The sequence below is a fragment of the Orycteropus afer genome, unplaced genomic scaffold (genome assembly GCF_000298275.1).
Source record: "Orycteropus afer afer isolate SDZICR_OR568_19922 unplaced genomic scaffold, OryAfe1.0 scaffold00289, whole genome shotgun sequence".
Classification (NCBI taxonomy): domain Eukaryota; kingdom Metazoa; phylum Chordata; class Mammalia; order Tubulidentata; family Orycteropodidae; genus Orycteropus; species Orycteropus afer.
In genome coordinates, this window is record NW_006921876.1 from 2,879,208 (window position 1) to 2,893,813 (window position 14,606).

General features: G+C 45.0%; 1 protein-coding gene across 1 annotated transcript in view; it reads left to right on the top strand.

The window, feature by feature from the left end:
- The first annotated feature begins 1,334 nt into the window (after positions 1–1,334).
- RHOBTB2 (Rho related BTB domain containing 2) overlaps positions 1,335–14,606 on the top strand; it is a 22,066-nt gene continuing 8,794 nt past the window's right edge. Inside the window, exons 1-6 of the mRNA XM_007950836.2 lie at positions 1,335–1,532; positions 2,168–2,271; positions 2,779–2,964; positions 3,618–4,639; positions 5,143–5,261; positions 7,221–7,371. Coding sequence (XP_007949027.1) covers positions 1,341–1,532; positions 2,168–2,271; positions 2,779–2,964; positions 3,618–4,639; positions 5,143–5,261; positions 7,221–7,371 — 1,774 coding nt within the window. The 5' untranslated portion in view covers positions 1,335–1,340. The remainder of the gene's footprint in view (positions 1,533–2,167; positions 2,272–2,778; positions 2,965–3,617; positions 4,640–5,142; positions 5,262–7,220; positions 7,372–14,606) is intronic.

Sequence of the window (14,606 nt, forward strand, 5' to 3'; positions counted from 1 at the left end):
GGGAATGTGAGGCAGGGGCAGGTCAGTGACCATGGAGGAAACCAAGATTTGTCAAAGCCCTTCCTAATAACCCCTGCCTCTACTCCCTACCTCTCCCAGAAGTCCTCCCAGGACAATGGAGGCCAGTTGGGAGGCCACTGTGAAAGCCCCCTCAGGGCTGGTGACAGCTTTTTAAACACTAAAATGACATTTTGACTACAGAAGGACCTTCTGTTTGTTCATTTAAACCATCTATCTCTGTGGGTGGACAAACCACTTGCTCTCTGCCCGACACAGAAGGAAACTGATGCAAATGTTTGCCCTGAAATTCTGACCCAAGTTTCTCTCCTCTGCTTCCTCCAACAACCCTATTATCCACAGATAGCCAATTTAGTGAGTGTCCTCCCAGAAGTGCCGGGTGTCTGGGGACTTCCAGCTGTGACTCCCCTTTCCTATGACTTGTGAAGTACGGAAAGGGCCTATTTCACTCCTCTGGAGGCTGGATACAGAGTTCTTGGGGGGCAGTCCTGGGTAAGGGATCAAGGGCCACTAGCCATGGAGTGTATTATCACAGGCACGTGATTTACCCCTCACCCCATCTCAAAACTGGCCCTGGAGCTGTGTGAGACATGCAGGCAATGTGACTGACCCAGACGGGAGGTGGGGAGGCTCGTGCGCTGGTCAGGTGCAGCCAGGAGCCGCCCCCATCAAGATATCGGGGAGAAAAACTCTAGCATCTGCACAAAGGGGACTGGGGACTGCAACTGGAGAATAGACATAGACAGGCTAGAGCTGGGAAATACTCACCAGAGAGGTAGAGGGGACTGGGTGGAGGCCAGGAGAACTGCCACCTAGCTTTGACAAGTCCATTAAATTTTAAAGTGGCCCTGCCCTCAGGCATGCTGGGAAGGAGTGGGGACCTGGCCCTGATTCTGCTTCTCTGGGCTGTTTGTTGTTCCACCCGGCACAGCCCTGCTGAGGGGAGGAGGAGGAGGAGGAGAGCAGATGATGAGTGAGCTTCCCAGGCTGACTCTTCTCTTTCTGGAACAGTGGGGACAGGCCCCAGGCAGGCTCTGTCATAGACCTCCCGTCATCCAGAAACCCTGTTGGAAGATGATGGGATCAGGAGGGAGCCCAGTGGTCAAGCTGATGGAACTGTTCTTCTCGGCCTGAAAGAGCTCCTGTCTCCCCAGGCCTCTGCAGATCTATTGCCAAGAAAGTTGTCCACGTCTTTGTCCTCTTAGATCAAAGGCTTGAAGAGGGGGCATGTCTGGCTGAAGAGAACTACGGGGCCTGGCCCTGAGGTGCTGGCATGCAAACCCATCCTGACTGGTTCCTTCCCTTCCTTCAGGTCCCAATTAATGGATTCTGACATGGATTATGAAAGGCCAAACGTAGAGACCATCAAGTGCGTTGTGGTCGGGGACAACGCCGTGGGCAAAACCAGGCTCATCTGTGCTCGGGCCTGCAATGCTACCCTCACTCAGTACCAGCTGCTTGCCACCCATGTGCCCACAGTTTGGGCCATTGACCAGTATCGGGTGTGCCAGGAGGTAAGGCTGCAAGGCCACTGGGGGCATCCAAGCCATAGCTCAAGCTATAGCTTCGTGTCTTCACAAAGGAGTTGGGCTGAGCACACTGAAGTCCCTTAGAGGTGAGGTGGGAACAGCTAAAAAGGAATAAGTCCCTGGAGAGAGGTCTAATGTGTGCCTGCTCCATAGGAGCAGTCTTTGACCATTTATTTGTATTTTGCATGGCTGAGCTGGTGCCTGGGGCATAGCATCTTGAGCAATCACAGCCCCAAGTAATGGTGAGTACCAGGTGGCTGGGGCTTTGGAGAGACAGAGGGGGAAAGAAGCTGCCAGCAAATACCAAAAGATCAAAGACTCGTAAGATTTGCAGGTAAAGCAGGAATCAAGGGCAGGCTCTCTTCCACATGTAACAGTCTGCCCTTTTATGGGCTCTTCTATGGCTGTTCTAGTTGAAGATCATCCTTGTTATTGATTCTACGTAGATTCACCTGGGTAAAAGTATTGTGCAGGGCACACAGTAGAATATACCAGCTTTGCTCTCCCCCCATCCCTGATGCTGCCTGGGACCCTCAGGGGTGAGCCCACACCCACTCTGAGCTGACATGCTGTGAACCCCAAAAACTGTTGCCCTTGATACCCATCCCCAACCCTGGCAGGTGCTGGAACGCTCCCGAGATGTGGTAGATGATGTCAGCGTCTCCCTGCGCCTCTGGGACACCTTTGGAGACCATCACAAAGATCGGCGCTTTGCTTATGGGAGGTAGGGAGGGCCTCTGGCTGCCTGCAGGGAGCCAAGTGGGTGGGTTTTTCCATGCTTTCCCAAGATGTTGAGACATTTCAACTGAGAGGGAGAAGTGGAGAAAACAGCACTAGCAGAACCTCACAGGGGAGGTAGCCTGGGTTGGTGAAAGGCACTCGGGATTTGGAGCTAGGAGACTGCCTTTGAATCCCATCTCTACCACTTACTAGCTATGTGACTTTGAGCAATTAGGGTAACTGTTCAGAGTTGATTTTTCTCAGCTATAAAACGATACTTTCTAACTTATAAGATACCTATGAGGTCAAATAAGAATCTTTGAAAGCTCTAAGATGCTATATAAATTGGAGGTGCTGTGATTCTATGTTTTGTGTAAGATCATGTGAGCAGACCCATATGTTATACAGTAAGGTGGGGGCTAAGGGTAGGTATGCATGCACTCCCTTGTTTCAAGGAGCTGTAACCTACCCCTAGCTTTCTCTGCCCATAACCTCACTTTCCTGCCCCTAGATCCGATGTGGTGGTTCTTTGTTTCTCCATTGCCAACCCCAATTCCCTGCACCATGTCAAGACCATGTGGTACCCAGAAATCAAGCACTTCTGCCCCCGAGCACCTGTCATCTTGGTGGGCTGCCAGCTGGACTTGCGCTACGCCGACCTGGAGGCTGTTAATAGGGCCAGGCGACCTTTGGCTAGGTAAAGGGTGCTGATGCCTAGGGAGGGAAAAGGAGAAAAATGGAGTGATGGGCAGTTCACCATGGCTTGCTGCTTAGCCCCAAGGTAGTCCCACTGAGCCTTACTTAATCTCTACCTGTCTTTAGAGCTAGCTCACATAGGGAACCAACAAGGATGCTCATTCATTCATTCACTCATATATCTATCTACTTATACACTACTATCTACTGTGCAGGCATTACTAAGATAGGCCCTATGAGGAAAGAAAGAGAAGAGGAGATGTTCTTTGTATGAAAAGTCATACAATCTTGCTGGGAGATAAACTCAATATATTAAATACTAATGTGAAACATTGTGTGCTAATTGCCAAGAAGATAGGGCTATCATTGCTTTGAGCTAGGGAGATCACCTTGGCCTGGCATAGGTAAGGAAGATTTCCTGGAAGCAAAGGGGATTGAAGGTGGACCTTGAAGAACTGATAGGATTTGTCTAGATAGAAAAGGTAGGGAAAATATTCAGTAGAAATGAGCAGGGTGGGACTGGGGGCCAGAAAAGTGTATCCTGAGCAGAATCCCTCAATCTGGTGAAGAACAGGAAGGCTTTGGGGAACTACTCTTCCTGTCCCAACCCTCCACCACCAACACAAATTTGGTTTCCCTTCTTGAAACCACCAGGCCCATCAAGCCTAATGAGATCCTTCCCCCGGAGAAAGGTCGGGAGGTGGCCAAGGAACTGGGCATCCCCTATTATGAGACCAGTGTGGTGGCCCAGTTTGGCATCAAGGACGTCTTTGACAACGCCATCCGAGCAGCACTCATTTCCCGCCGGCACCTGCAGTTTTGGAAATCCCACCTCCGCAATGTGCAGCGGCCATTGCTGCAAGCCCCCTTCCTACCACCCAAGCCACCACCTCCCATCATCGTGGTGCCCGACCCTCCCTCCAGCAGTGAGGAGTGCCCCGCCCACCTCCTGGAAGACCCGCTCTGCGCGGACGTCATCCTGGTGCTGCAGGAGCGGGTGCGAATCTTTGCCCACAAGATCTACCTCTCCACCTCCTCCTCCAAGTTCTATGACTTGTTCCTCATGGACCTGAGTGAGGGGGAGTTGGGGGACCCCTCTGGGCCAGGGGGCCCCCATCCAGAGGACCACCGGGGTCACCCTGATCAACACCACCACCATCACCACCACCACCACCACGGGCGGGACTTTTTGCTTCGTGCAGCCAGCTTTGATGTATGTGAAAGCATGGACGAGGGTGGGGGCTCTGGGCCTGCTGGACTCCGGGCCTCCACCAGTGATGGAATCTTACGGGGCAATGGGACTGGGTACCTGCCAGGGAGAGGTCGAGTGCTCTCTTCCTGGAGCAGAGCTTTTGTGAGCATCCAAGAGGAGATGGCAGAAGATCCTCTGACCTACAAATCCCGGCTGATGGTGGTGGTAAAAATGGACAACTCCATCCAGCCCGGGCCCTTCCGGGCTGTTCTCAAGTACCTGTACACAGGGGAGCTGGATGAGAATGAGCGGGACCTCATGCACATTGCCCACATTGCTGAACTACTTGAGGTCTTTGATTTGCGCATGATGGTGGCCAATATTCTCAACAACGAGGCCTTTATGAACCAGGAGATCACCAAGGCCTTTCATGTACGCCGGACCAACCGGGTTAAGGAGTGCTTGGCTAAAGGCACCTTCTCAGGTATGTAACATGCTTAGGAACTGATGACTAGAAAGTAGGGAAATTCTCTCCAAGTAGGCTTTTGATGAGTCTGGGTTCGTTTGATAATGCATTTCACCAAACCCACTGTCAAGTTGATTCTGTCTCATAGAGATCCTATAGGATAACAAGAACTGCTGCATAGGGTTTTCAAGGCTGTAAATCTTTATGAAAACAGATTGCCTCATCTTACTCCTGCAGAGCCGCTGGTGAGTTCCAACTGCCAACCTTTGGGTTGGTGGCCAGATGCTTTAACCATCACATCATCAGAGCTTCTTTTCACATTCTAAGTCAGTCTCAATTTCTGATGCCCTAGAGTGATGGACTGTCTGCTCCTGAGGTTCTGTCTTCCATAGCTGAGAGTTTATGGGGAGGACAGCTTCAGAAGGAAGCTAGGGCTGTCTGGGTTCAATGACAACCTTGGGGTTGGTTATCCCACCTTTTTTCAGCATACCTTATATGATGCCTCTTCCCCTCCTGAGTAGATGTGACCTTCATCCTGGATGATGGGACCATTAGCGCCCACAAGCCTCTGTTGATTTCCAGTTGTGACTGGATGGCTGCCATGTTTGGAGGGCCGTTCGTAGAGAGTTCCACCAGGGAGGTAAGGCTGAAGATGGGAAGGGGTTGGTAGAAGACAGAGGTTTTCACCCTCTGCATTTAAAGCATCCATCATTTAATGGCACTTTCAGCACCAACAATGCACTAAGCATATCATGATAGGTCCAAGAGATGTTTATGAGATGGATTCTTTATCCAAGGGTTTTACAGCATACCAGGAGAAGGAATTATAGTAACATTCTAACTTTATAATTTAGAAAACACTTTCAATACATTGTGTCATTTAATCCACGTGCTACTTTTACACATATCATGGCATTCCCATTTTATACATAAGGAGAGTGAGGCCCCAAGAAGTTAAATGACTTGCCCAAAGTTGTATAAGTAGAAAGTCTAGGACTTGAACTTAGAACTTCTGACTCTTGGCTCTTTTTATTGCACCTTACTTCCTCAAAGAAATGCATAGGCACATGAAACAACTAGTGTGTCCCAAGCTGAATCCATTGCCTTTCCTTTTAATCAGTGCCCCTCCAACTCACCTGATCTCTCTCTGACACAACCCACCACTGTCTCCAGCTTCTAGATTGGAAACCTCAGAATTGAACAAATTATAGCGCTTAGAGTTGGAAAGGCCAATCAATGTGTCCTTAGAAACTTTCCTCCTAAGTCTATTCTCTTCTTTCCATTCTCCCAGTCCAGCAGAGTAGCCCAGGCCATAACCCTCTCTGAACTCCTGTAACACTAACTGTCTAGCATTCAACCTTGTAGTTAACAAGGTAGTCCTATGTACAACTCCTGAAATGCTCTGAGTGTCCACTCCCAGTTTCCCAACAGGTCTGTAATTTCTTTTGAGTGTGGATACTAAGTCTTTTACTTCTGCCAAATATGCCCTTTAGCTCTGGCCTCTTACTAAGTGCTCACCAAATACTTCTATGAAAAATTGAAATAAGAACAATGCAGCATAGAACTCTGTGTTGCAGGTTATGAGTTCCCTGAGATTTCCAGGAAGGAATATTTGTGGGAGGCTAAATGGCAGGGTTGAGATTTGATTTGGCTCCTGATCCTTGAAGCATGAGTAAGATTTGGATATGCAAAGTGTACGAGTAAGAACTCTTGAAAGCCCCAGGGACATGCCAGCCATAGGCACTTCTCCACCCTAGAAGCCAGCTTTAGAGCTTAGCTGATTCCCAGTGCAGTTTGGAAAGACTTGGGTCTGATGAGAAAGCAGTTTATGTTGCAGCACTGCTTTAAAGAGATTCCAGAGGCCCAAAGCGACAGTTTCATGCAGCCCTAGAGAAGCCAGCTGGAGTTCCACTGCTCTCTGCAGGGAGAGAGGAGCCAGGGTGTAGATTCAGGTGACTGAAAGGACCTTGCCAAGCATCCTGGGCTTCAAAACAAGTTCAAAAGGATGCCACTGGAAATCTAGGCACCTTTTAAAAGATATTAGAATGGGTAGAGCTTGAGAACATTATGAGAAGTGATTATATGATCCCACTTACATGAAATATCTAGAGTAGGCAAGTGTATGGATATCAAAGTTTATTAGTGGTTCTCAGGGACAGGCAGTAGGGAGGGGGGAAAGGAAGCCACTGCTTTAGGGGACATTTCTGTTAAATGTGATGGAAAAATTTAGGAATGGTTATGGTGATGGTGTAACAACATGATGAATGTAATTAATGTCAGTGAATTGTACATGTAGAAATAATAGAATTGGCAATGTTTTGTTAACCTATATAATTACCACTATAGTAATAATTATACAAAACATAATAGAGCATTGTTCACTGATGCCATCAGTGAACTGGGCCTCTGACAAGGTGATTATTGTAGGAGACAGGTCTTTAGGAGTCTTCTGAGCAGGTTTAGGGGTAGCACAGGGAAGGCTGCCTGCCTGGGAGAGACCAGGTGTGTAGATCAGAGGCTCTTGAGTTTCTCAGAGTTGGGTAACCCTTCCCTATAGCTGAACCTCACTGTGGCCTGACCTGTTCCTTTCCATCTCCAGGTGGTATTTCCTTACACTAGCAAGAGCTGCATGAGGGCAGTGCTGGAATACCTCTACACAGGCATGTTCACCTCCAGTCCCGACCTGGATGACATGAAACTCATCATCCTCGCAAACCGCCTCTGCTTGCCACACTTGGTTGCCCTCACAGGTAACTAACCAGAGGACTCAGGGACTTCCCTAGGGATGAGGTCAAGGAAACCCCAGAAGTGATTATATATGTTCTTCTTTCACCTCACTCCTCCTAGAGGACAGCCTGGTAGCACCAAGGGAGCAAGTTTGTTGTTTGTTATTATTTGCCCTCAAGTCAGACCCGACTCATAGTGACCCCTCCTTGGGTTTCCAAGGCAGTATCACTACAGAAGTAGATTGCCCCACCTTCTTTCCGAAGAGTGGCTGGTGGGTTTGAACCGCTTCTGGTTAGCAGTCAAATGCCTTAGGCACTACGCTACCAGAGCTCCTGGGAGCAAGTTTACGTGAAATGAAATATGCTGACATGTACTAAGTTTTGGGTGAGGACATAGATGTAAAGGAGTGTGTGGGGGAGAGATGCTTGTTGGGGTCACTTCATAGGCTCTCTCCAAATGTTATTTCAGCATAATTAGATGATATTGCCTTATATTCTTTTCAGCTTGGTTTCTCTCAGGCAAAGCTACACAAGTCAAAAAGAATAGAGGACAATTTCACATTTTCTCTGATGATGATAATTATGTGATGATGATCTTTTTCCTCCTCTTTTTCTTCCTTCTCTTCCTCCTGTTCTTTTTTTTTTTCTTTCTCTTCCTTCTTCTCCTTTTTCTCTTCTTCCTTCTTTCTCTCTTCTTCTTCCCCTTCCTCCTCTTTTTCTCTTCCTCCTCCTCTTCCTCTTTCTTCTTCCCAATATATAAAGCAGATACTCCTCATGGTTATTAATTCTTTGAAAGGATTGTGAGGACTATAGCTTACCATTTGTTGTTGACATTGTTGTTAGGTATTGTTGGGTTCTGAATCATAGGGACCCTATGTACAATAGAACAATAGAACAAAAATCTTCCTGGTCCTGTGTCATCCTCTTAATTGTTATTGTGTTGTATTCACTGTGTCAGTCCATCTTGTTAACAGTCTTCCTTTTTTTTTTTTGGCTGACCCTCAAATTTGCTGAGCATGCTGTCCTTCTCCAGGGACTAGTCCCTCCTGATAACATGTCCAAAGTCTCATCATCTTTGCTTCTAATGAGAATTCTGGCTGTACTTCTTCTAAGACAGATTTGTTGATTCTTCTGGCAGTTCATAGTATATTCGGTATTCTTCATCAACACCATAATTCAAAGGCATCAATTTTTCTTCACTTTTCCTTATTCGTTTTTCAGCTTTCACATGCATATGAGGGTATTGAAAATACCATGACTTGGGTCAGGTGTACCTTAGTCCTCAAAGTAACATCTTTCTTTTTAGTACTTTTAAGAGGTCTTTTGCAGAAGAATTGCCCAGTACAATATGATCTGATTTCTTGACTGATAACTTCCATGGTTATTGATTGTGGATCCAAGTAAAATGAAATCCTTGACCACTTTTGTATTGTCTCCATTTATTATGATGTTGCTTGTTGGTCCAGTCTGAGGATGTTTGTTTTCTTTATGTTGAGGTGTAATCCATACTAAAGGCTGTGGTCTTTGATCTTCATCTAATAAGTGCTTCAAGTTATCTTCACTTTCAGCAAGCAAAATTCTGTCCCCTGCACATCACAGGTTGTCAATGAATCTTTCTTCCATCCGGATGCCACATTCTACTTCATATAGTCCAGCTTCTCAGATTATTTGCTCAGCATACAGATTGAAATAAGTATGGTGAAAGTATACACCTGACACACACCTTTCTTGATATCACACAACATCTCCTTGTTCTGTTCAAACGACTGCCTCTTGGTCTATGCACAGGTTCCATATGAGCACAGTTAGGTGTTTTGGAATTTACATTCTTCATAATATTATCCATAATTTGTTGTGATCCACCCAGTCAAATGCCTTTGCATAATCCATAAAACACAAGTAAGCAACATCTTTCTGGTATTTGCTTTCAGCCAAGATTCACCTGACATCAGCAATGATATCCCTTGTTCCGCATCCTCTTCTGCATCCAGCTTGAATTTCTGGCAGTTCCCTCTCAATGTACTGCTGCAACCGTTTTTGAATTATCTTCAGCAAAATTTTACTTGAGTATGATATTAATGACATTGATTGATAATGTCTGCATTCTGTTGGATCACCTTTCTTTGGAATGGGCACAAATATGGATCTCTTATAGTTAGTTGGCCAGGTAGCTGTCTTCTAAATTTCTTGGCATAGACAGTACTATGAGTACTTCCAGACTTACATCCATTTGTTGAAATATCACAATTGAAATTCTGTCTATTCCTGGAGCCTTGTTTTTCACTGCTTCCTTCAGTGCAGCTTGGACTTCTTCCTTTAATACCATCAGTATTGATCATATACTACCTCCTGAACGTCAGCCAATTCTTGTAGGTATAATGATTATATATTCCTTCCATCTTCTTTTGATGCTTTCTGTGTCATTGAATATTTTGCCCATAACCAAACAAAATAAAACCTGATGCTGACACATCAATTCTGACTCATAGCAAACCTGTAGGACATAGAGTTTCTAAGGCTGTAATCTTTATGGAAGCAGACTGCCACATCTTTCTCCCATGGAGCAGCTGGTGTGTTCAAACTGCCAACCTTTCAGTTAATAGCTGAACACTTAACTACTGTCCTACCAGGGCTCCAATTTGTCCATAGAATCCTTCAGTATTGCAACTTGAGGCTTGAATTTTTCCTTCAGTTCTTTCACCTTGTTCCTCTTTTATTCCTGGCATAGTATTGAGAAATACCAAGCGTATTCTTCCCTTTTGGTTTTTTAGCCCCAGATCTTTGCATATTTCAATATAATACTTTACTTTGTTTTCTCAAGCTACCCTTTGAAATCTTCTGTTCAGCTCTTTTACATCATCATTTCTTCATTATTAGCTATTCTATATACAAGGGCAAGTTTCAGAGTCTCTTCTAACATCCATTTTGGTCTTTTTTTTTTTCCTGTGTCTGAATGATCTTTTGCTTTCCTCATGTATAATATCCTTGATGTCATCCCACAGCTCTTCCGGTCTTCACTCACTAGTAGTGTTCAATCCATCAAATCCATTCTTATGATGGTCCAGTGGGACATACTCATGGTCATACTTTGGTTCTCATGGACTTTTTAATTTTCTTAAGCTTCAACTTCAACTTGCATATGAGCAATTGATGGTCTGTTCCACAGTTGGCCTCTGGCCTTGTTCTTTCTGATATTGAGTTCCTTCATTGTCTCTTTCCACAAATGTAGTCTATTGGATTCCTATGTACCCCATCTGGCAAGGTCCATATGTAAAATCATTGCTTATGTTGTTGAAAAAAGGTACTTGCAATAAAGAAGTCATTGGTCTTGCATAATTCTATCATGATGATCTCCATCATTGTTTGTATCACCAAGGCCATACTTTCCAACTACTGAACCTTTTTCTTGTCTCTTAAGTTTCATATTCCAATCACCATTTTCATGGCATATTTAATCAATTTTAGACTGCAGAAATTAGTGAAAATCTTAGTTTCTTCATCTTTGGCATTAGTGATTAGTGTGTAAATTTAATAATATTTGTATTAACTAGTCTTCCTTGTAGGTGTATTGACAACATTGTACTGCATGATAGATCTTGAAATGTTCTTTTTGACAATGAATAGGAAGCTGTTCCTCTTTATTCCTGGCATAGTAGACCATGATTATCTGATTCAAAATGACCAATACCCATCCGTTGTAGCTCACTAATGCAAAGGAGATCTATTTCTAAGTGTTCTATTTCATTTTTGACAACTTCCAATTTTCCTAGATTCATACTTCCATGTTCTAATAATTAATGAATGTTTCCAGCTGTTTCTTCTCATTTTGAGTTGTGCCACATCAGCAAGTGAAGGTCCTGAAAGCTTTATTCCATCCACATCATTAAGGTCAACTCTACTTTGAGGAGGTAGTTCTTCCCTAGTTGTATTTTGAGTGCCTTCCAACTTGAGGGTATCTTCCAGCACTGTAGCAGATAGTGTTCTACTGCTATTTAGAAAGTTTTCATTGGCCAATATTTTTAGAAGTAGATTGCCCAGTCCTTCTTTGTAGTCTCTGTTAGTGTGGAAGCACTGCTGATAACCTGTCCAACAAGGTTGACCCTGGTGGTATTTGATGCTTCCAGCATTGTAGCAACATGCAAGCCACCACAGTATGAAAAAAAGACATATGAATGGTGGAATGTTTAGAATGGGCCAATCCCATAGATCTGCTGTAGTGGAATAAGCACAGAGTCAATAGGGAGACCAAACAGGCTGACAGTTATGGCTGAGGGCTTAGGGAAGAGAAACTGCTCTGTCCTGGTGAAGGAGGTCTGGGGCCAGAGATCTGGCAGACAGATGGCTCCTATTGACATTGGAGTTTGGTGTTTGTGTTGGTGTTGCTGTTGACATTGGTACTAATGCTGGTGTTGATGCTGAAATTAATATTGCCTGGAAGGCCTAGGGGCAGAGAGCAGAGATTCAGAGTAAGACCACCATGTCAGAGCTACTGGAGCCTAGACAGATTATCAAGACTGGAGCTCAGATATGAAGGAAAAAAAAAGCAATCCAATGATGAAAGATGGGTTATAAGGTGAGATCTGGTCATAGGAAAAGTCCCTAGGTGGTGCATATAGTTTGCACTTGACTCCTAACCTAAAGGTTAATGGTTTGAACCTATTTAACAGTGCCATGGGACAAAGGTCTGGTGATCTGCTTCCACAAAGATTACAGCCAAGATGATCTGAGGGACATTTCTACTCTGTAACACATGGGGTCCCCATGAGTTGGAATCAACTTAATAATAGTGGATTTGGTGTTGATTTTTTTGGTCATAGAAGAAGGCAGATATTCTTTATCAGTACTATAATATTGAAGAATTGAGCTTGCAATTCACTATTGTAAAAAGTCAAGGACTTTTATATGTAGAAGGAAACTTTGTTTGTTGGTTACCAGGGATGGGAGAGGAGGGGAGGGAACATTGCAAGACAGGTAGAGACAAGTATTGATTTGGGTGAAGGGAAGGGTAAGGTACTGAAAGTGAGTGATCAACACAGTAGCACTGAGGAAGAAGACACAGAGAGGTGCATGGGAGGTACAGACAACAAAGATGAAACCTTTTGCACATACACTACTGCATTGTCAGTGATGGCAAGCATTGATCCATAAGTGGATACATGGGTGGACAGGCTGAATGATCAGGTATGTCTAGGAAAAGGGCAGGGAGCCCATGACCATGTACAGAGTTAGTAGACAATGTTTTTACATGTGTATTTGTATGTACTGTAAGAATGTTTGGTTATATAGTAGAGCTGACAGGGGCAAGGTTGTGGTGGCTTCTTAGCCACAGCCAGCTACCCTGAGAGAGCGAGTAGTTGGACCTGTGGGCTTGGGACCATGGTCACAGGGGACATCAAACTCAATTGCCATAATATACTACACAAAAACATTCTTCTACATCCTACTTTGATGAGTAATGACTGGGGTCTTGAAAGCTTACAAGTGGCCATCTAGATGCGATGATGGGTCTGTCCTCATCCAGAGCAAAGAAGAATGAAAAAAACCAAAGACACATGGAAAGAGTTAGTCCAAAGGACTGGTACACCATGTGATCCTCAGCTTATATGACTATGAGACCAGAAGAACTAGATGGTGCCCGGCTACCACTGTCAACCAGAGGGGAACACAGGAGATCTTGGGTAGAGTGGGAGAATAATGTATGGCACAACTCAAAATCATAAAAAGAGACTATGTTTGATAGAACCTTATGAGACCCCCAAGACTATGTTCCCTAGTTACCCTTTAGGTCTAGAACTGAACTCATGTGGCTTCTAGCCAAACAATAGAGTGGCATATAGGATGAACATTTACATCTGTTAGATACACTCCTTGGAGTGATCAATTGTGGGAGAACAGAAGGGCAGTGTTTGCACAGGGAGATAGCTTGGGATGCAGGAGTGCATGGGAGGGAAAGACACAGGGAATAGGTAACTATGGGGAGGAAGTGGGAAAAGAAAAAAGTCATATTTATTATAAAATACTTAAAAAGGAAAAAAAAAGAATTGAGCTTGCAGAGGTAGTCAGGGGCCCCAAATGGGGGCAAAGGGGCCTCTAGGATAGGTAGCAAGAGAGAGGGTGTGCAGCAGATCATAGCAGTAACAGTGTGCCATCCATTGCTGCCTAAGAAAAATGATGTAGTCTTCTCAGAGCACATTAAACTTTTTAAACTCTTAGACCCAGTAATTTTACTTTTGAAAGACTATCACCACAGAAATGACCCAAAGAGAAAAAGGTGAAAAGATTTTCCCTAAGTTTGTTTCATAATGGTAGGTGACTGGAAACAAGTCAAACAAGCACTACTGGCTAAGCACACATAGGTAATGTTCACAATGCAGCTATTAAAAATGTTGAATTGCATGTGTGCATGGAAAGTGCAAAAATAACATGGGGGTGGCATCTTCTGACCTCCTCTAACTTCACAAGGGGAAGTGAGAGTCACCATCAGTAGTCCAAGGCTTATTCCTATGAGGCCAGACATGCCAACACCCTCTAGGCTTTTTATCAATTCTTACACCAACTGTCCCTCCCAAGGCACTCTCTGTTTCTCTGCTGGGTTCTATAATTTGTTGCAATGGCCACACAGAACTCACAGACAATACTCACAGTTATGGGGTTTATTAGGGAAGTAAGAGGTTACAGTTCAGATTCGGAAACACTCTCAGGATACAATTCTTCAATCAGGACAGTCTCCCCTCTGCTATGCCCTCAGCATAGTTCTCTGGCTGGCCCTTGGCCTCTCCGCCTGGCCTCTGCCATGCTACAGCAAGTGTTACAAAGCTCTTTTAGTTCTGCCAATAGGTACACCTAGGAACACTCCACTCTGCCAGCAAGGCTCCTGCCCAAAGGCACTCAGCTTTCTTGCTCCAGGCCAGCAAGCCCACCACCAAGCCTGTTGTTCTCTCATGCCTCTTGGTTCCTCAACCCGTCATCTCAGCCGGTCATCTCTGCCAGGGAGGCAGCACAGGCATCTTGGGTCCAAGGATGTGCTCCACTCCACCTCTGCATCTTTTTTCTTAATGGCAGTGAGATACCCCTTTCTGCCTTTGTTGTGTTGTTGTTGTTATGTGCCATCAAGTCAGACCCGACTCATAGCGACCTTTCCTTGGGTTTCTGAGGCAGTGTCACTATGGAAGTAGATTGCCCCATCTTCCTTCCAAGGAGTGGCTAGTGGGTTTGAACCACCAGCCTTCTGGTTAGCAGTCAAGTGCCTTAGGCACTAT